This window comes from Chelonoidis abingdonii, chromosome 5 (genome assembly GCF_003597395.2).
Source record: "Chelonoidis abingdonii isolate Lonesome George chromosome 5, CheloAbing_2.0, whole genome shotgun sequence".
Lineage (NCBI taxonomy): Eukaryota > Metazoa > Chordata > Testudines > Testudinidae > Chelonoidis > Chelonoidis abingdonii.
In genome coordinates, this window is record NC_133773.1 from 29,083,070 (window position 1) to 29,109,194 (window position 26,125).

A 26,125-nucleotide genomic window follows, 5' to 3' on the forward strand; every position below is an offset into this window, starting at 1 on the left:
TGTTTTGTAGTTCATGGCATTACTTCACGTAATAAATTGGCTGTAAAAAAGTTTGTGTTAATCAATGTTTTGATTATCTCATTCTTAAGAGCGGTCATTTTCCATGCAAGTTTTGCATTTTGTTTCATTTCTACAATAAATGTCTTGCATCTTTTTTCAAAGTCTACTAGATCTTGGATTTGAGGACTTTATCAGAGTTGGAAGTGTTAGAAAAATTGCCAAGCCAGTTCTTCCTTACAGGTAAAATGCTTAAGATCTTCAGAGGACTCAATAGATCACACAATTGATAGTAGTAAGTGGTACTGTAAGGTGATGGCTGTGAAAGCTATGGAAATATGATTTTAATGTGTCTTTCAATATCTCTTGCAGAGCAGTTGATTTTACAGAAAATGTAATAGTTGTAATGGCTTATAGTTTGTAATCAGACAGTCTTATATGGTGGTATTAATCTAAAATGGTTTGAGTTTTAGACATCTGTTTAAAAGTTGGTATGATTTAAGCAGAAGTGATCTAGATAGCATTTTCTGTGCAATTTAGGTTAAAGTATAGCATGAACTGAAAAGAGCTTGGAAAACTGTTCAGTTACTCAGAATCGCCAGCTGAGTGTCACACAGATATCATTTATAAACATGCTTGCATAAGAATGAAAAACGAGCTCCTCAATTCTAATCCAGACTGCAGCTGACTTGCTATGTTGCTTTGGGCACTCATGACTTATGTTTGTGTCTTCCATTATACAATGGAGAGAATCTTACCTACGTCACATTAATATTACAAACATTAACTAACTCAATCATACTGAAGTAGTGAATAGGACTATTTTTATATACTTCCTGTATTTGAGTGCTAAAAGTAGTTATATTCATTATTCATAACTCATTTCACAATATTTTTAAAGCTTACATGCTGGCTCTGGCAGTGAAAATGAACAATTGAAAGAACTGCTTGCCCTGATGAAAAAAGATTTAACTCCGGCAGAAAAAATATATGTGAGGAAGAGTATTGAACAGCATAAGCTGGGAACCAATAAAGCTATTCTGCAACAGGTACTAAACAGTGATCGAAAGAAGAAAGAATAAACATTTTAGAAATCTTTACTTGAGAGGCCAAGCATATATCAACTGGCAGTCCCCTCTGATGTCTGATGCTGTCAAAGCCTTATACTGGTATAGAATGAGATATACCCTAGACCCTGACAAGTTTTTTCCAATATACTTTAGTAAATGAAGCTTCTATGACTGAGTTCTACTTTAAATGTATTGAAGAAAAGGAATCACAAGATAAGAGGTGTCCTCTGGAACCTTAAATGTAATATAAAAGATTTACTTGTGTGGGAGGGGGCAAAACTGTTAACACAGCTTTGAAGAAGAAGTGTGTGTACCAGGAGATGTTAGAGTAGAAGTTGAAATTCAGTCTTTGGTATCTGTATACCACAGTGATGGGTACAGTAGAAATGCCTAGATAGATAGAAATTTAATTATGTAACTTATGCTATCATGGAAGTAGTATCAATGTATTTGTGTAGGTTATTAAATCTCTTTCCTCCCCCACATCCCCCATCACAAAGGTGAGAGTGGTTGGAGCAACCTGTGCTGCCTGCCCATTCCCTTCCATGAATAACCTTAAGTTTCCTGTGGTGGTGCTGGATGAGTGCAGTCAGATGACAGAACCTGTTTCTCTCCTTCCCATTGCAAGGTACAAATCAACGGTTTACATTTCTATTTAGTTGTGACCTTTAGCGAATAGTGATAACTTTAAATAACAATCACACTTTAGTGTTTTAAGAACATAATTAATTTACGCTCATAAAGAAAACAGACAAATTCTGGACTAGTATGCATTAGTGGACACCTATTTAATTCAGTTGACAAAGGAGGGATGTGAATTGGTGGATTCTTAAAAGCTCCAGGGAGTTCATCATAAATACTACTTGGCACTCCAGCTAAGCCCCAAATTCCACATGTCACCAACCCATTGCCTGGGGGGCCAGGATGATCTCACCATTACGGAAGAGGTGAGGGAAGAACAAGGATACTAAAGAGAATGTTGGAGTACCTTTAAAACAGTTGTATATCACTACTGAGTTTACCATCATCTACAACCAAAGTCTTTAGCCCTACTTCCTATAAATTATCTTACCTCTCAGGCAGGTCCAAGGTTTCCTAGGGAGGCAAGCCCCAGCCTGGGCCCAACTTTTCCTAAACTGAGAACTGAGATTTTGTTTTCTTCTCCTTCCCCTTTCTGGCACTGTTTTGCCACCTTGGCACTCCTTCAGTGTCTCAGTCTTCTTGGATGTTGCCTCTCCTTCTCACTTCCCTTGGAAGGTGCGAGGTCTGACTTATATAGGCCCAGACTCCTCCTACACTTAGCAGCCCCTAAGAGGTTAATTGGCATCACCTGCTTGTGGGGTTGGGGTGGGTTTTTTTTGTTTTTTGTCTCCCCACGTTAGACAGTTCACTTTGTCACAAGATGTTAATAGAAGAAGAACCCAGTAGAAAGCAAACTGCTAATTATAAAGAGAACCACATTGTAAAATGAATTAATTCCAGTACTTATAACAATTAGAATTTGTGTTTTGGATTTTCATTGGAATACTGATTGCAGGTTTGAGTGTGAAAAGCTGATTCTAGTTGGAGACCCTAAGCAGCTTCCACCAACTATTCAAGGGTCTGAAGGTTCTCATGATAATGGATTGGAGCAGACTCTCTTTGACCGACTTTGCTTGATGGTATTTGCTGCTAAACACATCTTTTAAAAAGATACGGGATGAAATCCAGGCCCCGTTGAATTTAGTGGTGCCAGGATTTCAATCCTTTGTTCTCTGAGGCAGTTAATCTAAATGCATCTTAGTGTAAATATTATTTTAGGAGAGTGATTTTTTTTTAAGCTGTTTTGTCCAGATTTTTTTTCTATAAGTATTGCTTATCAGAAATTGAACCCCTCAATTCGCCACCCAGCTCTTCTCTGCCCCCAGCTCCCACCGCCGCTGTGGTCCTACTCCAGGCCCAGGCTCCCCATCACAGCTCTGGCCCTGACCTCAGCTCTGGCCCCGACTCCCAGCTCTGGCTTCTGTGGGGGCACAGACCAGATAAGTAAGTGTCAGGGGAGGGGGAGGAGGAACGAACAAAAAAGTTTGGGGATCACTGATCTAAATAAATCTTTTCTGTTACTTGCTTGATTTATATAAATTATTAAGCAATTTCCCAGCAATGTATTGCAAAGTGATTAGCAACTATTTACGTTTTCTTCACTTTTTTCTTGTTGCTTTCTATAGGGACACGATGCAGTCTTTCTTAGAACACAGTATCGCTGTCACCCTGCTATTAGTGCTGTAGTCAATGACCTGTTCTATGAAGGAAATCTGTTGGATGGCATTTCAGAGATGGACAGAAGTCCTCTACTGGATTGGCTTCCAACACTATGTTTCTTTAATGTTAATGGGGCAGAGCAGGTAGGTTTTTAAATAACTTCTATAACAGTCAATAGATGTCATGGTTTGGGATTTTACTTGTTAGAGTTTTTGCATCATCATTGGATGGCTAAATGTTTGTTTTAAATAGTCTTTCAGCAGACCATAATTTGAAATCTCTTTCCTATCTCCAGATTGAAAGAGATAATAGCTTTTATAATATGGCAGAAGTTTATTTTGTAATCAAGCTTATCCAGTCCCTGATTGCAAGTGGAATAGAGGGATCCATGATTGGGGTGATTACACTATATAAGTCACAGATGTATAAGGTATGTACTATACTTTTCACGAGAAGTGATGACCAGTCAACCATAAGCGAGTCCCATTTAAATGTAATACATGGAGGTAAGCTACTGAATATTGGCAAAATGTACAAGTGTTTATATATAAATGCTAGAAGTTTAAATACTAAGATCGGTGGCCTAGAGTGCCTGGCAGTAAATGAGAATGTTAATATAATAGGCATCACAGAAAGTTGGTGGAATGAGGAGAATCACTGGCACACAGTAATAGCATGGGACAAAATATATAGGAATGACAGAATAAGTTTTACACGTAAGGGAGTTGCACTATAAGCAGGGCTGGTTCTAGGCACCAGTGGAGGAAACACGTGCCTGGGGAGGCAATCCGTCCATTCTTGGGGAGGCACAGTCCGAGTGGCTTTTTTTTTTTTTTTGCGCTTGGGGTGGGAAAAATGGTAGAGCTGGCCCTGACTATAAGTGAAAGAAAGCATTAATTCAAATATAATAACATTCCATGTTTGAACAATAAGAGTATAACAGTAGGAAGATAGCAGCTGACCAGGATGGTGAAATGCTAAGGGAGATTAGAGAGGCTGCAATGGCAGAAAACTCAGGAATAATTAGGATTTTCAGCTATCCTCATATTGACTGGGTATGTTATCTCAGGCATGGATGCAGAGAGAGAATTTCTAGACAACATAAATGAGTGCATCTTAGAACAGCTTGTCCTGAAGGCCACAAGGGAAGAGGCAATTTTTGATTTAGTCCTAAAGTACATTAGAAACCTGCTAAACGGTCAATGAGGGCCACTGGATGATTAAGATGCTAAAGGAGCACTCAAGGAGAACTTGTGGAGAAGCTAACTGAATTCTTTGCATGCGTCTTCACTGCAGAGGATGTTGGGGAGATCCACACACCAGAACCATTCTTTTTAGGTGACAAATCTGAGGAACTGTCCCAGATTGAGGAGTCAGTGGAGGAGGTTTTGGACAAATTGATAAATTCAACAGTAATAAATTACCAGAAACAGTTGGTATTCACCCAAGAGTTCTGAAGGAACTTAAATATGAAATTGCAGAATGACTAATATAATGGTGATGTTTAAAACTGGCTTCAGAGGCTGGTAGGCATGACAGGCTGGTGAACCTAATTTCAGTACCAGGCAAATGTGGTTAAAACTATAGTAAAGAACAGAATTATCAGACACACAGGTGACCACAGTATGTTGGGAAAAAGTCAACACTGCTTTTCTAAAAGGGAAATTATGCCTTAATCTATTGGAATTATTTTAGTATGTCAACAAGCATGTGGACAATTGATATAATATACAGAAAACCTTTGTCAAGGCCCCTCACCAAAGGCTCTTAAGCAAACTAAGCAGTCATGGGATAAGAGGGAAGGTCCTGTAAGAGATCAGTAACTGGTTAAAAGATAGGAAACAAAGGGGAGGAATAAATGGTCAGTTTTCACAGTGGAGAGAGGTAAATAGAAGGGTTCTCCCAAGGATCTCTACTGGGACCTGTGCTATTCAACATATTAATAAATGAGCTGGAAAAAGTGATGAACAGTGAGGTGGCAAAATTTGCAGACAATACAAAACTACTAAAAACTACCAAAAAGACTGCAAAGAGTTACAAAGGGATCTCACAACACTGTGTGACTGGGCAACAAAATGGCAGATGGAATTAATGTTGATAAATGCAAAGTAATTTACAATGGAAAAAATAATCCAACTACGCATACAAAATGATGGAGTCTAAATTGGCTCAAGAAAGAGATCTTGGAGTCATTGTGGATAATTCTCTGAAAACATCTGTTCAGTTTGTAGCAGCAGTCAAAAAAACTAACAATGCTAGAAACCATTAGGAAAAGGATAGGTAATAAAACAGAAAAATATCATGATACCAATATCTAAATCCATTGTATGCCCACACCTTGAATACAGTGTACAGTTCTGGTCACCTTGTCTCATTAAAAAAAGAGACATTAAATTGGAAGAAGTACAGAAAAGGGCAACAAAAGTGATTAGGGGTATGGAACAGCTTTCCTATGAAGAGAGATTAAAAAGACTGTGACTGTTCAACTTAGAAAAGAGAGACGACAAAGGGAGGAAGTGATAGAGGTCTATAAAATCATGAATGGTGTGGAGAAAGTTACAGGAAAGTGTTATTTACCCCTTCACATAACACTACAACTAGGCATCACTTGATTAAAGTAATAAACAGTAGGTTTAAAACAAAAGGAAAATACTTCTTTGCACAGTCAGCCTGTGGAACTTTATTGCTGGGGATGTTGTGATGGCCACAAGTATACCTGGGTTCAAAAAAGAATTAGGTCCATCAGTGGCTATTAGCTAAGATGGTCAGGTACCCAACCCCATGCTCTGAGTGTTCCTAAAACTTCACCTGCCAGAAGCCGGGACTGGACAACTGAAATTTCCCTGTTCTGTTCATTCCCTCTAAAGCAGCTTGCACTAGCCACTCTCAGAGGACAGGATACTGACCCTATTCTTTATTTAAAATAGTAATGTGTATACAGTTTTGTTTCTTCCAAAAGAACAAATCGGTCTTTCTTTGAACTGAGCAATCTGGATTTTTTCCTGGTGGACTCAAAAGTGAAGAAGGAGTGCTAAATAACATTTGATCATAGATAGACCAAAGTTTGCATTTACTTTGCTGTTATGCAAATTGCTGTAAATGTGTTTAACTTTTCTAATAGACAAATCAGAAAGATTGTGTTAATTCATACAGCTGAGATTCACTGTCTCAGAAGTTTGGTTCATTTCCTCTCTCCAGTGTAATCAGGGTTATAGAAAACTGATTGATAATACATCAGAACCTCTCTAATTTTAATTAATGAATGGGAAGCCCATTGTGAATTGATGTGTATGCCGGGAATGGAATAACTATGTCTAACATGATGCTCTCTATTTAGCAAATGATTTGTATGTCATATGTACCTGTCACTGTGTCCTCACAAAGTCTTACGCAGGGCTGTCTGGTTGCCAGGAAGGAATGCTGTCCCTCATTAGATGTATGAATGTTGTGTCAGGGATAGACTCAGTGCAAAATTTTGTGTTTACACTTGATGGAGGTACTCTTGTAATATATAATCAATAGAGTTGCTAGTCTGTTTAATGTATGTTTACTGGAGACATGAGTGAGTGTGACTATGTAACTAGTATATTTAGAAACCAATGACTTTCCACCATCTTCATTTGTCTACAGATTTATAATTTACTTAGTGCTGTCCATTCGGATGCTCTTGAGATTAAAGCTGTGCAAGTGTCAACTGTAGATGCATTCCAAGGAGCAGAAAAGGAAATAATTGTTTTGTCATGTGTGAGAACAAGACAAGTTGGGTTCATAGACTCAGAAAAGAGAATGAATGTAGCTCTGACAAGAGGAAAGAGGCATTTGTTGATTGTGGGAAATCTGGCCTGTTTGAGTAAGAACAAACTATGGGGACGCGTAATTCACCACTGTGAAGGTAAAAATTAATATTTTTTATTTTAAAACCACCTCTTATTTGGAATAGTTTTTTTCTGGCTGTAATAAAACTATATTGCATCTTATTTAAATGTCTGCAGCTTATCTGCAAATGGTTACTTGTGCTTAGCAGCCTGTAATCAGTGTGCGAGTATGAGGCTGCTCTTTCTTTTCCTGATATCAGGTAACCAACAGAGTATTAACAGCCAGCTCCTCTAATGAGGCAGCTCCCATCTTCTCAGTGGTCTTCTTTACCCCATAACAATCAGATCTCACTCAGTCAAGTCAGGTGAAATCAGGAAGTGAAATCGTCAAGAAGCGAGGTGCACCAAACAGCCCAGCACCAGGCAACTCTCATAGCCTGTGGATGCACAGCTGAAACCCAGCACAAGGTATAATATAGGTAGGGGCCTGAAGTCCTTACAGACTCTGAGTTCAAATCTCAGCCCTGTCCATCTCTTGAATTTGAGCTTTCAGACATCAGTCCCTCGTCTCAGCTCTCCCTTATCAATACAGGGATTTCCTCTTGTCCATCTTCCCCCCCTTACTCACTGAAATCTCTCCTTTTGGCAGCTAAAGCTCTTCTCCCCTCCAACACAACAAGCAGCATAATTAGAGCTAGAACTTGTAACTTTCCTCTTTGGTTATATCCTCCGTCTTCCCTCTAAACTTTTTTTCAAAATCTACAGTCAGGGAATTAGTCATGAGAAGGGAGCTTCCTACCCCAGAGTCTGCACCCCCGCCCCCACAAAGAACTGGAGTAGAGAGGAAGGGGGTCATGAAGAAAGAGCCCCAGCCTCCTGTGGACATGGAGACTATAAGACAGTTTGTCACAGAGGAATCACAAGTTCTGGCAGAATGAAGCATTTTTTTTCTGGCCTGGCTCTCTCTATGAAAGACACAGTGGACCAGGTGCCCAGGAAGTGATTACATCCAGAGGAAAAAATCTGGAGAGCGTTTCCCCTCTCCGGGAATATATGGAATAAATCAAAGGAATTCTGGGAGAAGTCAAATGCCAAAATTTCAATCCCTAAAGCAATCTAGCGGCTATCCCAAAAATATCTGGGATTCTAGCGAATATTCACCTGAGTCACAAAGCCACCTTGGTGGCTAAGGGTTCCACTTCCCTAAATGATCCTTGTTTCTGGAAGCTAATGGATAGTTTTTGGGGAAACTCTCAACTCCTTGGTGAGAATATTTCTTGCCAGCTCAGTGATGTTCCACTGCTTCCAAATTTTGGATTGGATGCAGGGCTGGTGCAACCATTTAGGCAAACTAGGCAGGCGCCTAAAAGTCCCCTCAGGCGAGGAGGTGAGCTAGGTGGGGGGGCACGCAGGGAGGGCTGCCCGCAGTAACGGGGCGGGGGGGCACACAGGGGAACAGCTCCCCTCCCCAGCTTACCTCCACTCTGCCTTTTCCGCCGAGCGCACAGCCCAGCTCTTAAATCTACTCCAATCAGCGCCGCAAGCCTGGGCCGGGAGGAGAATTAGAGCAGCGCAAGCATGCTCAGTGGAGGAGGAGGAGCCGAGGTGAGCTGGGGCGGGCTACCCAGGCAGGGTTAGCTGCCGTGGCAGGGGGAGGAAAAGGGGGAAGTCTCCCCAGGCAGGGTTAGCTGCTGTGGCGTGGGGGGAGAGGGGCGAAGTCTCCCCAGGCAGGGTTAGCTGCCATGGTGGGGGGGGTCTCCCTGGGCAAGCTTAGTTGCCGTGGGGGAGGGGAGGGAGAGGGGTTAGATGTCACAGTGAGGAGGGGGTAGCTGCTGGGAGGGGGGCTCCCCGGGTTAGATGCTGAGTTAGCTGCCATGGGGGGGGCAGGGTTAGCTGGGTGGCGGGTGCAAGGTGGAAGTTTCGCCTAGGGTGCGAAACTTCCTTGCACCGGCCCTGATTGGACGGATGCCCTTCAGTGTGACTGGGACCGTTCAACACCATCTGAGGAGCAAGTGGAATACTGTGTGTTTCACCTCACCCTGCAACATGGGATGATGAGCAGATGCTGTGCAACTGACTATTCCAGCTCTGTGCCAGCAGTGCATTCCCCCGCTTTGTCAGGAATAGTCTTCGGCTGCCTGCCAGCATTACAGTGAAATTTAGTTTGTTTATTTAACAAGGCATAGAGTAACAAGCAGAAGTATTGGGGGAAAGTGGTTACATATAAAATAGTAACATGCATTCTAGAGCCTACACTTAATTGACAAATGCTCTCAAGATATGAGAGTATTACTCACCCAAAATCCTTGCAGCACTTTACAACCAGGCTGGCTGTAATTCTCCTTTCATCAGGCACAAACACTTTGTTTGCCACCTAGCTGAAGGATCACGTCTATCTCTTTGCCCTCCAAGATGTACCAAACCAATTCTTTATCTTTATTCATAAACAGGACACCCCGCTCCTGTTTATTCCTGTAGATTTCCTCTCTTGTACATTTTGATATCTTTCAGTTTGAACCTGGCTCAGTATCCAAATAGACATGCAGTGTGAGGCAGACAGTACACAAATGGCCAGCCACGGAGATAGGTATCCTACCTGAATGGAACATTTCTGAAGTTTGTCATCTCCTGGTGAGCTGCCTTAACTTCAAGACTTTAAGAACATAATTTTCTGTGTAGACACATAACACCTTAAATATTAACTGTACATACATTTCACAGTCATTATGATGACCAGTAGAGACCTCACATGTCACCCTTTGGTGAACAATTATGCAGCTGTTGGACACAGGAGATTCTTATAAAGCCCTTGGCACCCTGTGTGCCCTCTGCCAATTAGCATCAAGGGATCCCTGGGTCACGCCTTCCCTCTGCAACTCACTTTTGTTGTTAAGTGGCTACACATCTTAATGAATACATCTTCTGCATCCTCTTGGCTAATCCTTCACAGTTCCCTCCTTCCTACAAAATATACACTTTGGGAAACACTGTTGTGGGTCTTTATTATACTTCTCCTCCTTTCTTACATGTTTTGAGCTGTGAAATATTTAAAGATAAATGAAGACCAGTTGGCAGTTTTTCAAAGAGACTTTATTAAGGGCACAAAAGCAAACTATCCCACTGCATAGGAAAGATAGGAAGTATGGCAAGAGACCATCTGGACTTAACCAGGAGATCTTCAATGATCTAAAACTCAAAAAAGAGTCCTACAAAAAGTGGAAACTCGGTCAAATTACAAAGGATTAATATAAACAAACAACACAAGGGACAAAATTAGAAAAGCCAAGGCACAAAACGAGATCAAACTAGCTAGGGACATAAAAGGAAATGAAAAAATATTTTACAAATACATTAGAAGCAAGAAGATGACCAAGGACAGGGTAGGCTCATTACTCAATGAGGGGGGAAAGACAATAACAGAAAGTGTGGCAATGGTAGAGGTACTGAATGTCTTCTTTGTTTCGGTTTTCACCAAGAAGGTTGGTGATGACTGGACATCTAACGTAGTGAATGCCAGTGAAAATGAGCTAGGATCAGAGTCTAAAATAGGGAAAGAACAAGTCAAAAATTACTTAGACAAGTTAGATGTCTTCAAATCACCAGGACCTCATGAAATGCATCCTAGAATAATCCAGGAGCTGACTGAGGAGATAGCTGAGCCATTAGCAATAATCTTTGAAAAGTCATAGAAGACAGGAGACAATCCAGAAGACAGGCACTATATTTGCCCTTTTCCAATCTATAAAAAGAGAAATAAGGACAACCCAGGGAATTACAGACCAGTCAGCTTAACTTCTGTACCTGGAAAGATAATGGAGCAAATAATTAAACAAACAATCAATTTGCAAACACCTGGAAGATAATAAAGTGATAAATAACAGTCAGCATGGATTTGTTGAGAACAAATTGTGTCAAACCAACCTGACAGCTTTCTTTGACAGGGTAGCAAGCTTTGTGGATAGGGAGAAGTGGTAGATGTGGTATATCTTGACTTTAGTTTGTTTATGAGAATGTCATGCGAGACAGTATCAAAAGCCTTTCTAGAGAAATACAACCTAGGTGGAGCTACTATAATGTGGGTGCATAACTGGGAACGATTTTCCAACCCGAGAGTTGTTATTAGTGGTTCACATTCATGCTGGAGAGGCATAACGAGTGGGGTCCTGCAGGGATCGATTCTGAGTCCAGTTCTGTTCAACATCTTCATCAGTGATTTAGATAATGACGTAAGGAGTACACTTATAAAGTTTGCGGACAATACCAAGCTGGGAAGGGTTGCAAGTGCTTTGGAGGATAGGATTAAAATTCAAAATGGTCTGGACAAACTGGAGAAATGGTCTGAAGTAAATAGTATGAAATTCAATAAGGACAAATGCAAAGTACTCCACTTAGGAAGAAACAATCAGTTGCACATATACAAAATTGGAAGTGACTGCCTAGGAAGGAGTACTGTGGAAAGGGATCTGGGGGTCATAGTGGAGCACAAGTTAAATATGAGTCAACAGTGTAACGCTGTTGCAAAAAAAGCAAACATCATTCTGGAATGTATTAGCAGGAGTATTGTAAGCAAGACACCAGAAGTAATTCTTCTGCTCTTCTCCACGCGGATTAGGCCTCAGCTAGAGTATTGTGTCCAGTTCTGGGCACCACATTTCAGCAAAGACGTGGACAAATTGGAGAAAGTCCAGAGAAGAGCAACAAAAATGATTAAAGATCTAGAAAACATGACCTATGAGGGAAGATTGAAAAAATTGGGTTTGTTTAGTCTGGAGAAGAGAGAACTGAAAGGGGACATAACTGTTTTCAAGTACCTAAAAGGTTGTTACAAGGAGGAGGGAGAAAAATTATTGTTCTTAACCTCTGAGGATAGGACCAGAAGCAGTAGGCTTAAATTGCAGCAAAGGTGGTTTAGGTTGGACGTTAGGAAAAACTTCCTAACCGTCAGAGTGGTTAGGCACTGGAATAAATTTCCTAGGGAGATTGTGGAACCTCCATCATTGGGGATTTTTAAGAGCAGGTTGGACAAACACCTGTCAGGAATGGTCTAGATAATACTTTGTCCTGCCTTGAGTGCAGGGGACTGGACTAGATGACTTCTCAAGATCCCTTCCAGTTCTGTGATTTTAAGTTGACCTCTGAAATATCATTGTCATCTGAGTTAGTCCCAATAAAATAAAGGAGGCAGTTCACACCTCAAAGCTATTGTTTCAGGCTCTCTGCAAACTCAGGCAGACATTACTGAATCAGTTATAGGCCATGTTTACACTATGGGGACTATAGTGGCATAACTACAACACGATAGCTATGCCAGCATAACTCCTGTAGTGTAGATGCAGTCTACAGCAATGGAAAGGGTTTTTGCTGTCTCTGTAGGAATACCACCTCCTAGATGATGGTAACTAGGTCAACTGAAACATTCTTCCATAGACTTTATTGTGTGTCCTCCAGGGGCATAGCTACAGCACTGTAATGTGGATTTTTCATACCCCTGAGCACCATAGACCAGGCCATATTCCCATCATCATGTCTTTAAAGTTCTCCTTGGAACCATAACAGCCAGAGACTTTTTAAAATGAAAATAGACTCTAAAGTACAACTGACACCCTCAGCTAGGCTATATGTGGGGCACACTGCACCCCTTGAGAAACAATGAGTTAGCGTGTTAGGTGGTGCTACAGCCATTCTGAGCTGGTGAAAAAAGGTAGGAGCTGCTACAAGAGAAGAGTTGGATGTCAAAGCTCTACTCACTGAATTAGTTAACTGCCTGTTGACATTAGAGGACGAGCCTCATTGATTTATAATGGTTAGTCTCTTTGCAGAAATCCAGTTTTCAAGGTTAGAGAAACATTTCCTTACGGTGTGTTTTGGGAATTAGATATTTTCATCATGACAATATGATTATGTGATGGGGTGTTGCAAAATAAAGATGTAATTGTCCTGTATGACTGCTTTAGGAAGAGAGAATGGATTGCAACATGTAAGCCAGTATGAGCAACAACTGAACAACATTCTTAAATATTACTTGGAGAAAAAGAAAGGAGAAAAGAATAAGCAAAAGAAAGAAATCAAAAAATCTTTCACATCAGGAAAAGGTATAGAGATTGTGTGCTTTCCTATGTAACGCCAAAGAATATTTTTAAATAGATAGTATAATATAATAAATAGGCACTTGTAATATATAATTTTGTTATATCCCAGTGCCTGGATATCTCTGTATTTACTCCATATATGCACCACTAAAATAATTACATCTAATTGCTTGATAACTGAAGTCCTTAAACTTAAGAGCACTGTAACTTGCATTGTGTCTCTCTCATAACTCCCTGGTTTAGATGATAGATCTAATTTTTAAATGCTCTGGGAGTGATCCTGGGAATTACAGGCCAGTAGTAAGCCTTATATCTATACCTGCAAATTGGTTTCAACAATAATTACAAACAAAATAATAAAAACACCTGGAACATCAGATATGGTTTAACCAGCACAGTTTCTGCAAAGAAAATTTTGTCTTGGTAACCTATTAGAATTCTTTGAATATGTCAGTGAGTAGTGGACAGAAGAGAAAAATTGACACTTACTTTAGACTTTCAAAAGACCTATGACAATCTCTCAGATTTGTAGAGACTACTCAAAAACTAAGTAGTTTTAGAAGAAAAATAGAGGCAGGAAACAAAAAGTAAGACTAAATCTATTAATAATTGCAAAAGATTCATACAAGGGTGCTTCAAGGTTCTGTACTAGGTCCAGTATTGTTTAATATATTTAACAACAATCAAGAAAGGAAGAGTTGAAGCAGTGAGGTAGCAAAATTTACAGACCACACAAAATGTTATGTGCTAGTCAAGTCCAAGGAAGACAGAGAACTACATAGTGACCTACTATAGGTAGGTGAATGGGCAACACAATGGCAGATGAAATTCAGAGTTGATAATTGAAAAGTAATGCAATTGGAAGAGGAAATTTGAATTACTCATACAGTTAATTTAGAACTTGTCTGGTATATTAGCTCAGGAAAGGGACATGAGCATAACTGTGGACAGCTCAATGGAAGACCTTTACTCAGTGTGCAGCTGCGTAAAAAAAATAAAAAACAAATAAGATGTTAGGGTGCATAAGGAATGGAATGAAGAATAAGATGGAAAATATTATTATGACATTATGTGAAGTAGTGATGTCGCTTCCTCTGGAATACTATGTGCAGTACTGGCCATCCCATCTCAAACAACATATCACAGAATTATAAAGGTCTCAGAGCAGGGCTTTGGAGCTGTGCTCCAGCTCTGCTACAGCTCCAGGCAAAAGCCTGCAGCTCCACTGCTCCGGAGCTGCCCCGTGCTCCAGCTCCGGACTCCACTCCAAAGCCCTGGCTCAGATAAAGTTATGGGAAAGATTAAGGATATGGAGGAAGCCTCTGTGGAAGGTAGAAATTCCACCTTATACAGTAACTCCTCACTTAAAGTCATCCTGGTTAACGTTGTTTCGTTGCTGATCAATTAGGGAACATGCTCAGTTGTGTAATGCTCGCTTCCAATGTCGTTTGGCAGCCGCCTGTTTTGTCTACTGCTTGCAGTAAGAGCAGCCTGTTGCAGCTAGCTGGTGGGGGCTTGGAACCAGGGTGGACTGGCAGCCCCTCATCAACTCCCCTTATCAACTAAGTTCCCCGTGCTGCAGCTGCCCAGCAGACTAGAAATTGCAGCTGTCCTGCCCCCCACTGCCATGTGATACTTCTGCCTTGGAGCTTCTCCCCAAGACTCCTGCTTGCCGTGGGGGGTGGAGGGAAGGAAGGAAGAGAGGGGCTAATGTCAGGGTGTCCCCCTACCCCCTGCTCCTGCACCCCGCTTACCCCACCTTCTATAGAGCAGGGGGGACACACCAGGGCTCAGGATGGAGGGAGCTTGCAGCAGCTGCATACTTAAAGGGGAAATGCGCACATCTCCCTCATTGCTGCTGTCTTGCAGAGTGAGAGAGTTAACCCTTGAGGGCTCAGCCAATTGCTAGTTCATCGTTTAGCAGTAAGGGAAATATCCCACCCTATTACTCCTCCACCTCAACCAAGCTTCACAATCATCATTGCTGTGTACCAGTATTATATTGTTTGTATAGAACTTATACTGTGTGTGTGTGTATAAAATATAGTCTTTTGTCTGGTGAAAAAAATTTCCCTGGAACCTAACCCCCTCATGTACATTAATTCTTATGGGGAAATTGGATTCGTTTAACATCATTTTGCTTAAAGTCACATTTTTCCAGGAATATAACTACAATGTTAAGTGAGGAGTTACTGTAGTGTCTAATAAAGACATTAATAGAGGACCATGTTGCTGTTCTGCAGAGTCAGTGGAAGTGTAGGCTCTTTTACCATAGACCTGTGGAGTGACATATATTTAGCTTATCAAAGAGAAGATTAAGGGGGTGACTTGATTACAGTCTATAACTACCTGCATGGGGAGCCAATTATTGTTATGGGATGCTCAAATAGCCAGGTCAGCAAACTACAGCCAATCCCCTATCCTATCCACCACAGATTTGAGAGAGAGAGAGGGGGAAAAAAACCTCCAGGCTTAATTATTGCCACTTGTATCTAGGAAAGAAGCCATGCACTCTGAAAAATTTCCAGCTGGTTTGGCAACACACAGGACTTTTAGTGTGAAGCAGCGATTCAAATTTTGTATCTACTCTTATAGTGGTCATAGCAATTAATAGAAGTTTTAAAGTATGTTTTCCTAGTTTTAAATACATTCCAGGTAATTTAATCTAGCACTCAAAGTAATCACAGTGCTAAGAGCAAGAGGGCAAAATGAAATACACACTGAAAATAGAACTCAAGTTATTGGTGACCTGAGCCATTGTTTAGGACAAACCGAGGGGAAATGTACCAAGTGGAGAGAAAATATGCTGTGCCTCAATATCTCCAGCAATACCTCATGGCTATATAGTTAATGGAGAAAAAGAAAACATCCATCTCTCTCACACATGATGTGTTTTATGCTACTTGCCCCACACAGGTTGGACTGGGTGCTCAAATAACAGTGATGGGTGTAGTGTAAAATAGGTTCTGTAGATCCAAGGAATGCTTTCCAGCCTTACCCAGTTCTGTAGTTGAGATGTTAAATACTTGCTGAAAACATAATTTTTTAAGTTAAAAATTAAGATGGTATATTCACAGACCACACATTAATGCAGTGTCTTCTCCTCTCCTATTGCTCTTATTTTAAATTACCTATAGTTATATGCATCCATATGTGACCTTGACTATCAGGAGTTGGTGTGATAAAAGCATTTTTCCTGTAGCCATGCTGGAAAATTTAAGATATTACTGCCATCATTCTGGGCTCTAAATACCAGGAAACAAACCATAACCGCCACCTGAATCTATTACATGTGCTGACAGCCAATCATGAATAATAACATAGGATGGAGTGCTTCTTTACTTTGGGCCAACTCTTGCCTCCAGTATCTTCAAAGGGATTTTTGCTATGATTTAATAAGTGGTTGTTTCACAACCTGATTATCTCATCTTCTTTATGGGCCAGACTATGATACCCTTACTCACATTAAATTTCACCTTTGTTTCCAGTGGGGCCACTTGTGAAGTGAAGTGTTAAACACAAGAACGTAACCTAATGTGGTTTTGGTGTGTGGATAAACATTTTACACACAGTATTTCAAACAATAAAAACTAAAGTGTTTTCACTCTATGAGAATGTGGGTTCTTTCAGCCAATCCTACATTTTGGCTAAGCTTTTATAAAGAAAAAAATGCTTTTTTCCCCCCTTTACTTTTAAAAAATAACCTTTGAAAAGTATTTAATTGATCTTTAGAATTACATCATCATTTAGCAGAGCCTATCTTAGAAGAGTTCTTACTTGACTTACTTGCAAATCCATTGATATAAAACACTGAAATTTTTTTTATTTTTTTCCTTCATGAGTAAATGAAACACTCCATGACTCCCATTAAAAATAAAATCTCTGGGGAGAATTTAAAAGGAATGTGTCTTTAGCCACCCACAAATACTTATTCTTTCTCTTCAGTCCTGCTGCCCACCTGAATGACATGAATACAACTTCATAGCATGGTATTCCCTGACAGAGATGGATGTAAAAGAGGAAACCTGTACATTAGACAAGAAGTCTGGAAACTAACCAGAACAGCCTCTTATAAAATGACCAAAAAACAACCAGAGAAGCCTCTTGTAACTTATTGAAAATATATTTTATCAAAGAATATGTCTAGGCCCCAGGTCCAAGGATGTTTTGTATTGAAAGTGTTAGTAGTTTGGAAATTTTGCTTAGTTAAGATATTGAAGCCATCCTTCCTAGTTTCTGAAACAACTTGAAACCAGTAACCAGTATTTCTTGTATATCATGTAGAGAGCTTGGTTTTGCAATGTGATTTTATAGAATATGCATGTGTTGTTCATTTTACTTGTACGTTCTTCCAGAGCCTAAAAATGATATTGATTAAAATAAAGATTGTCCACTAGGTGGTGCTAGTGCACTCTCTTTCCACTAGACCAGTCTGACTAACTATCCTTTTGAACTATCAAAGCTTTAATGAAGAAAGGTAGTGAAGAAAGAACATTTAAATAATCACACGCCATCAGTACAGATAATGACTTAAATCTGATGCAAGTCTGCTGCTGAAGTGCTATTCTTTGTGTCTGAAGAAACAGAACTGCATTACACAGCCTAAACTTTGCAGCTATCCATGTTCTTAAATTTTAGAGAGAGACAAAGCACTTCTCACTATCATATTTGTTATGTGTTTCTGGCCCAAGCAGTGACTGAAGACATTAATAAATGAAGTGTGGAAGAAGAAGAAGAAATAGTAGATGACTGAATAGCTCCTTTAAATTACTGCTGACACCTCTGTTACAGCTCCCTAAAATCTCAATCAACAATCCATTAGAACTCAACAGGAGTAAAACTAAATCCTCGTTTAAGTGTATTTATCCGATCTCTTTTCACTCTTTCAAATGCTAAATCCATTTCAGCATATGCCCCTTCTTTCTCTCGCCTCTCTCTAAAGACTGGCAGCCTATACTACTCTTGTAAATATGAAAGATGCTAATCATATGACATATCACGTCTCAGTCGGAGCCTGGAATAAAGCCTTGAGATTTGGGATCATTGCCTCCAGACAACAGCTTCATCAGCCGGAAAGTTGGGTTTTTTTCTCCTTTCCTTCAACTCTCAATCCCTTCTTTGTCTGGGGGAAAATGCAGCCAACTCGAGCCACCCTGGCCATATGGTTCACTCTGTATTTTCTTAGTTGAATTCAGAATTGTTTCTGTGACTTGCGAAGGTGGGTGTGTTTTTAAGTGTGTATAAAGACATAGAAGGAGCTGCTTGTGCTGGGACTACTTTGCAGCGCCACTGCATGTTCTTCACGGGTTTATTTCACACCTTCCTTCTGCAGCCACCTAATTCCTATTACTTTTTCCTCGACTCTGCCTACGGCCCAACATATAAAAGTAAATAGTGCATCCTTGGTTAGAACACTACCCGAACCGATTCCACCCAGCTTAGCTTTCCCTTTTAATGGGGTGTTTTTTGTTTTTTTCCCCCAGGGCTGAGAGTTAACAATGCCAACATGCTCTTATTTGTATGTGTGGCAAGAGTGTAAAATAATACACATTTCCCAGCAGATCCTTTTTGAAAAAAATGGCTTGGGCAAGAGACGCCCAGAAGTATGTGTAATAAGGAAGGATGGCTTTTAAGATATGTATATATTAGGAGCTGAATGAGGTTGGTGCGCTCAAGTTTGGATAGCCCCCCTGCCAAATTTTCTTTCTCTCTCTCCTTACACAAACCCCCAAAAGGCTCTTTCACCAAATCATTAAATTCTACAGAGGTGGTCAAGCTAGCCCTGCTTTTCATGCGTTTGAAAAAGAAAAGGGTCCTTGAAGTTTAGAAGATGCCCAAGGAAAACTCCTTGAATGACATCAAAAGAATGAGTTTCCATAGCTGTTGAAGCACGAGAGTTGTGTAGCTGCACAAAGGCAGGCTGGGGCAGTGGGCCTGTCCCACTGCTCTATCCCAGCACAATTGGGTCACTGAAATAGGGAATTAATTACCATTGGAGAGTGGGCAGCCCATTCACCACTGGCTGAGTTTTATTAAACGCCAATATAAATAACAAAACAACTCTTGTGGCTGCACTATTCCTACACGCCAAAGGAAGGATTATGTTGGGGATTAACATCTTAAAGTCTATGAGACTTTCTGACTCAAGGCTCGAAGCTGGTAATCGTATTTGTCTCCTGGTTCAGCGATTAGTGCTCGCTCGCTCTCGCACCGTCGCCTGGATGGCCAATGTCCCTTTTGCAGGCACCGGGTTTTTCATACAATCGGCTGTTCTTTTGCCCAGATCTATAGAAAATGATAAGAAAATTGAAGCATGTTCACGCAGGCTCCGACGTCTTCTCTTCTTCATGGGAAAGGAGGGGACCGGTGGCCCTTTTCACAGGCATGCAGACATCCTTTGGGGGAGACCGGGGGGGCGCATGGGGCTAAAAAAAAAAAAATCACTCCGCAGGCCTGCACCTGCCATGCAAATCTAGAAGGGAACAATCGGCCTAAAACGGGGGCACAGCCCCACCGGGGGGGCTCTGTGCTAGAGGGAAAAGACGCCTTGAAGCCACCGGGGCAAGGAGGGCTCTGGGTGAAACCCAACCGATGCATTAATCTGGCCCGCTGCTTCATTGCCACAGACGCGAAAGGGGGAAAGCGAGTCTTTGGGCTTTGCGGGGGGTGCGGTGTATTTGGATGCCCTGGCACTGTAACACACTGAAGGGCGCGGGGTGCCCCGAGCTGACTCGCTCAATATCCGCAATGCCAACAGGATCTGAGTGTCTGCCCTCGCCTCCCACCACTGCCCCTCCCTCCCACAGGAGGCAAGGGGCCGAGAACCGCAGCGAGGTGCCAGGCCAGCCCCTTCCTGCAAGCCGCAGCACGTGCCCTAGGCTTTAGCGAGAGTACAGTAACATCCAAACACATCCTCGTAGTCCCCTCCCGTGAGCACACAGCTCAGGGGCCAGGCCCCGGTCACCTGGCGCAGCAGCCAGCCCTTAATGCTCGCTCGCAACTTGTGAGGTCGAAGCGTGGATGGGCTGGAGCCAAAGGTCCCTCAGCACCACCTACCCTAAACTTTTAGGACTTTTGGGTCGCCTCTGAGTTCAAGCTTCTTACAGCGAACAAAGCCTTTCTAAAGGTCTCGCATTCACTCACACGCCAGCTCAGTGCCCTTTATTTCTGCGCTGTGTGATGAGCTTAAATCATTGTGCGCCTGTTTCTTGATCACTGCCTGCTTTGGGCTTTTGTTCCTGCAACGTAGGCTTGAGCCTGGCAAAGGGGCTGAAGCTGAACAGTTTGACCCTTTGGGGACAGTTCATGCAGTGGACAGTAGGCGACATTTCTTTTCCACTCCCCTGGCGCTATTCAACGCTCTTTGCATAACAGTTCAGCTTCGTTTCATTCGGCCAATTTTTAGACCACACAAGAGCCTCTTCAATTTAGCTACGTTAAAAGAAAGATAGAAAGCCTAGCTTACTACATTGGTCTTGGGTCACGTTGGGCTCGAAATCGAGGCCGAACTGAAATAGTTTTTTTGCCATCGACCTGGCTAAGTTGCTGAACAAGTAGGAAGCTGGGTTAAACGCAACTAATTTGGAAAACATACGGTCAAGCACTTTCCAGTCACTCTTATTGCAGCATTGAAACATCTAAGTTCCCGCATTTAAAATCACAGCGACTGGAATTGTTTTGCTATGAAGGTTTCTTTCCCTGTAGCATTTCCCATAAATATCTGTTTCTGTCAACTAGACACCATGGAGAAAGATTGAGTTTGGAAAGTTTAAAAGGGCCTTTTGATTTGTAATTGTTCTAACAAAACCCAAATACTGTCCATGGCCAGTCTATCACTTTTTACATCAGTGACAAATTTAAATAAATCTCTGTAAATGGGGTGGGGGGGTTGATCCAGAAATGTGGAACAACTGATAGCCTAGCTGACTCTAGTCTGCACTGAAGATTTTTCATAAGGTAGAGAGGACACTAAGGGCTGTTGCATGAAGTTGCTCTTTGTTTTACGCTTGCATACGGTTAAGAAAGCATGTAGATTTTCCATACTTCCGATCAACAATGTCAAATATCTTCATTTAAATCACGTGCCAGATTCACAGACACTTTCCATTCAGTCCACTAAGTTTAGTAACACTTCTGATTTGCAATAAACCAGTCAATATTTTACTGAGCTGAAGAGAACATGAACAAGGACTGTACAGGAAGTCTTTCACCGATACCTGACACTGTATTATGTGTGTAACATTCAATTGAATTTAAATGTAAAACATTTTAAAAAGTGACATTAACGCTCAGATTTGGTTTCAGCCCTAAAACATGAAAGCTAAAATAATAATGATAAAGTATTTTTCACAAATAAATTCTGGCACACTCATTATGAAGGACCAAATCACGTAGAATCTGGAACTATATCTGTTGAATATGAAGTTAATTGAGCTGCATTGAGCTTTAAGTAAGCACAGTATCTCTGTGTGTGGTATGTGTAATGGTATCAACATCTAGCTTGTAGGTTTCTCTTTGCGTATTTAGATGTGGGGGGGTATTCCTCCCTCTCAAGTTGCAATAATCGTGTTTACAACAATATTCATAGAAATTGATTTTGCACACTAAAGTATTTCTGTGGGCTTCATTTGATTGTATATGTCTTTAGCACAATTCATTTCCCGTGTTGGACCGACAGAGACCAAATTTGTTGACCTCCAGGGCATGTTGCAAGGCCTATGTATTCACTCAAGACTTTTGCCTAAGAGGGTGGTCTGGAGGAAGGGTAGGGGTTGAGTTTTGGTCCTGGGCTGACCAGGGTTTGTTTGTTTGATTTGTTTTATTTAAGTCCTTTTGAGCGGATATTGTGTCAGTGTGTTATATTTCACATTGTTGTTTTGAAATTGGTGAACATGTTACTCGATTAAACGAATGGCACATTATAAATTAGAAAATAAACACGTTGCCAAAAATTACATTTCCGTTCATTCCTCTGAATTTCCCAGCTTTTACAAGGGTGAGGGAAATACAAGGCAAGAGTAGATATACCATCTGATCTGTCAGATATGAAGAGTGTATATGAAACATCTCTGTAAAGCTGCAGAAAACCCTCTTGTTCTCAATCAGTTGTATTGTTATATTTGTTTATTTCTTTCAGCATGTTGAAACTCTGGCAAAAAAAGGCAGATTTAAGATTTTCTTCAGATATGTATTTTAACATCTTACTACAGTATGTTGTAATAAAAACTATGCATCTCCAATGCACTTTGTTCCCCAAATAATGTTCCCCCCTTTCTTTCCCCATTTCTCTTGGTTGGTCTTCAAACACAAAATCCAGCATAAATGTACATGAGGCAAATTCCTTCTTAATCTGTCCTCTCTCTTCTCCGTCATAAACTGGCCTTATTTTCTAAGTTTAGCGTGTTTAAGACAATTTTTAAAAGCCTTTCCTTGCTTATTCTCATATTCATTCTAAAGTTGTTCGGAGTTCGCAAACAATGCTAATCATAACGCGCCTTTTATTTTATTTTTATTACGCATTTTAGAGCCTTAAATCACACGAATGGACATGGCGCAGAGAAAATACGTTAGCACAGAAATTTAAAAAAGGACGAATCTCGTGCAAACCAGTTGTCATGGATTTATTATTTCCCGTGTGTGTCATAGGTTGCCAAGAAAGGTTTCATGCTCAGATCCCTCCAGAACAGGCGGTACATATCTAACCTGTTCCAACGATTTCAACAGACCACATTAGCTGCACTTTTCTCCTCCTTTGTATGGCAAGAACGCTTTAGCCTCCTTTCCTTAAAAAAAACATTTAAATGGTAGCTATTCTGGCAATAGATTCTGTATGTTCTTTTCAAAGTTCCCCCTCTCCAAGCCTGGGTAAATCACTTTCAATTGTATTTATCACCTGAGCTATAGTGTGTCACAATAATTTCGTTTCAGGACATTTACAGATGCGAATCCTCCCCTACAAATCACCCAGTCCTCCTGGCAATTCTGCTGTTGAAGGATCGCTATCTGATGATCCCGTAGTGTATCCCGGAATCCGTGGCTCTTTAATCCTCCCTCTTCCAACAACCACACGCGCATCCTCTCACCGGTGTCTTTTGGCTACAGGATTCGAACGCCCTCCGAGGCACAGGGAAACGAAGGGAGGGATTTGTTTTGGCAAGCAAGCCAAAAGGAAACTATTGGAAGAAGGCAAACGGGAAGTACTGGCTAGCTGAGAGGACTCTGGACAGCTCCTTTCCTCGGGGCAAGTCTACGCCTTGTGCGAAACGCACTGAGCAAGCTAAACTGGGCAAGCACACAGGATGAGGAGCCGGAATGCCGCTCATTCACTGAAGAGCTGGTAGTTATGCCTTGGAGGCAAGAGTTCTCCCACCACGTACCAGATAACTGCACGTGAACTTCCACGCCACCCACCCACACCTCTATTCTGACACAGCCATTGCCCTGCTCCACACCTGCTACCCTTACACACACGCCCCTCCCCAGAAAGGCGTAGATAATCTTGCTCCAGGCTTGCAACTCCTATCCACAACGGACACCTTCCTTCTTCACATCTTTGCACGCGGAGTCTCTCCCCAGACACGGACACATAACCCTACTTCATGCCCTCCACCATGCACAACTAAAAACCTCCTCCTCCCCACCCCCATCCAGTACCACACATTAGAGGTCGTTCTACTCTGCACCCCCCCAGCTCAAAATAGTACTACACCACGCCCACAATATTATTTGGATAGACCTATACGGACACACGTGCTTCCCACCATTGTATCTTTCAGTTGTCAATGTAGGGTGTAAACTGTGCGGCACAGAATTTCACTGAGTATCAGCCACTGAGCTGCCCTTGTTCTCAGTGGAATCTGATACATCAGCTCATGCTTCATCTTTTCTAGCGGTGCGTCTGTGTGTCCCGGGCCGGTACGTCCGTCTCTCTGTGCATCCGAGTCTGCGAGGAGAGGGGCTGGAGGGGGGTTGAATTTTGGATACTATAGTCCCCCTCTCCTTCGCTGCCCTCCAGCCTAATGAGCTGCTGAAAAGGAGCAGGCTCCAGCGCGCGTGGCTAGCGGGACTCCCTGATTGGCCAGCTGCGCCTCGCGACCCCCATTCATTAATAAATTAGCGGCACGCTCCAACAGAGCGCGAGGCACCAATCACACCGCAGAGCAGCCGGGGCTGCACCACACATTTTATGGGGATCAGATAAAAGAAAGACGGGGGAGGGAGGCAAAGGGTGCAGGGGGCTTTAAAAGAGAAAGAGGACAAAAAGAATGAGATGAGTGATGATAAAATGAAATGAAAAGAAAGAATAAACCCTGGGAGGGGGAGGGGAAAGCTCAAGGGGCCCCGGGGGTAGATTTGATTGTTTTCTGGGGGGTATATAAGGGGTTTTAAGGCGAGTCGTGTGCCAGACACACAGCCACTGAACCTCAAGCAGCTTCACTTTAACTGGAGTGCCGGGGCGCGTGCCAGGAGCTGGCCCCACCAGGACTCGCTCTCACACACCCCACCAACAGAACACAGGTAGAAGCAGCAAGCAACCGGCCCGTCTTCAACTCCTCTTTGGCAAAGGCAGCTGAACCCCCGCCCCCTATAACAGTGGGACCCTCTCCAGGAGAAGGGGGGGGAACACACGCAAATCTGTCTCTGAAGATTGCAGTGAGGGCCAGTGCAGGGAGAGAGCACTCCGCAAAGAGACAAACATTGTAAAGGGGAGCCAAGTAAGTCACCGGGTCTCTGCTTCAAACTTTGCTCAAAAAATCCTCAGTTGCTGAGAGCAAAATACCTTGCTGCTAAATCCGGCCGCTTCTCTCTCCCTACGTGCCGGCCTGCCCCGCTCCAGCTGTTTCAAAGGGGGAGATGTCAGGGTCCCAGCGGAGAGCAGCCGGGGTGGGAATGGACCCCTGCGTTCCTTGGCGGCGCTGGCTGCTCGGAGTTTACTGGCGGGGCTAGAGCCAGAGCGGGCGCGGAGGAGAAGTGCCGTAGAGACCGCGGGGACAACGTGTGCGCGGGGGGCAGGTTGCGGCGCGAGTCAATAGGCGCATGACAGCTCCACGGCCAAGGGTGGGCAGGGAGCCGGGGGGCGCGGAGCTGCCAGGCCAGGTGAGCGCCCCAGTCCTGGGGCGGGCGGGCTGCAGCCCTGAGATGCCGGGACACGGCGTGATGATGGGGGTTCTCCTGCTCTCTTTGCAGGATGTTCGTGAAGCCGGAGAGCCTGGAGCTGCAGGCGGAGGGAGAGCTGCTGCTGCTGGGCCCCGCCTCGCCCTGCTCCCCCTCGCTCACCCCGCTCTCCTCCAGCTCGGAGGAAGAGGAGGACGATGAACTCCAGGCGCCCTCGCCTGCCCGCCCGGCGGAGGAGCAGCAGGCGCGGCTGCAACTGAGCCTGAGGCTGCACGAGTGCAAGCGGCGCTCCGGCCGGGCCCGGGCCGGCTCCCGGGGGACCAAGACAGCTGAGACGGTGCAGAGGATCAAGAAGAGCCGGCGGCTGAAGGCCAACAACCGGGAGCGGAACCGCATGCACAACCTGAACGCGGCGCTGGACGCGCTGCGCGAGGTGCTGCCCACCTTCCCCGAGGACGCCAAGCTCACCAAGATCGAGACGCTGCGCTTCGCCCACAACTACATCTGGGCGCTGACCGAGACCCTGCGCCTGGCCGACCACTGCGGAGCCGCCGGCCTGCCGGGAGCCCTCTTCCCCGAGGCAGTGCTGCTGAGCCCCGGCGGCGCGCCCGCCAGCACCGACAGCAGCCCCTCGCCCGCCTCCTCTTGGAGCTGCACCAACAGCCCCCTGTCCTCCGCCTCCTCCTCCTCCTACAGCTGCACTTTATCGCCCGCCAGCCCCGCCTCGGACATGGACTACTGGCAGCCCGACCAGCCCCGCTACGCGCCGCCTCGCCCGCTGGCCAGGGACTTTATCTAG

At 43.1% G+C, this 26,125-nt stretch overlaps 2 protein-coding genes across 6 annotated transcripts in view; both read left to right on the forward strand.

Moving 5' to 3' along the window:
• Positions 1-17,621, forward strand: part of ZGRF1 (zinc finger GRF-type containing 1) — a 50,333-nt gene extending 32,712 nt beyond the window's left edge. For 3 of the 5 annotated variants that reach the window (XM_032769733.2, XM_032769735.2, XM_075066193.1), the window contains 9 exons: positions 163-240; positions 899-1,046; positions 1,568-1,695; positions 2,605-2,728; positions 3,275-3,451; positions 3,604-3,738; positions 6,939-7,200; positions 13,078-13,215; positions 17,158-17,621. In XM_032769733.2, coding sequence (XP_032625624.1) covers positions 163-240; positions 899-1,046; positions 1,568-1,695; positions 2,605-2,728; positions 3,275-3,451; positions 3,604-3,738; positions 6,939-7,200; positions 13,078-13,215; positions 17,158-17,174 — 1,207 coding nt within the window. In that variant the 3' untranslated portion in view covers positions 17,175-17,621. Of the gene's footprint in view, positions 1-162; positions 241-898; positions 1,047-1,567; positions 1,696-2,604; positions 2,729-3,274; positions 3,452-3,603; positions 3,739-6,938; positions 7,201-13,077; positions 13,216-17,157 lie in introns of those variants that run through there. The other 2 variants (XM_075066194.1, XM_075066195.1) reach the window with 2 other exon arrangements.
• Positions 17,622-25,399: 7,778 nt separating this feature from the next.
• NEUROG2 (neurogenin 2) lies at positions 25,400-26,125 on the forward strand. The gene has a single exon (XM_032769730.1). The coding sequence runs from the start codon at positions 25,400-25,402 to the stop codon at positions 26,123-26,125; it is 726 nt and encodes a 241-aa protein (XP_032625621.1).

Bases quoted from the DNA above. Each gene is read 5' to 3' on its own strand.
- NEUROG2 (XM_032769730.1), top strand. From the start codon at position 25,400: ATGTTCGTGAAGCCGGAGAGCCTGGAGCTGCAGGCGGAGGGAGAGCTG.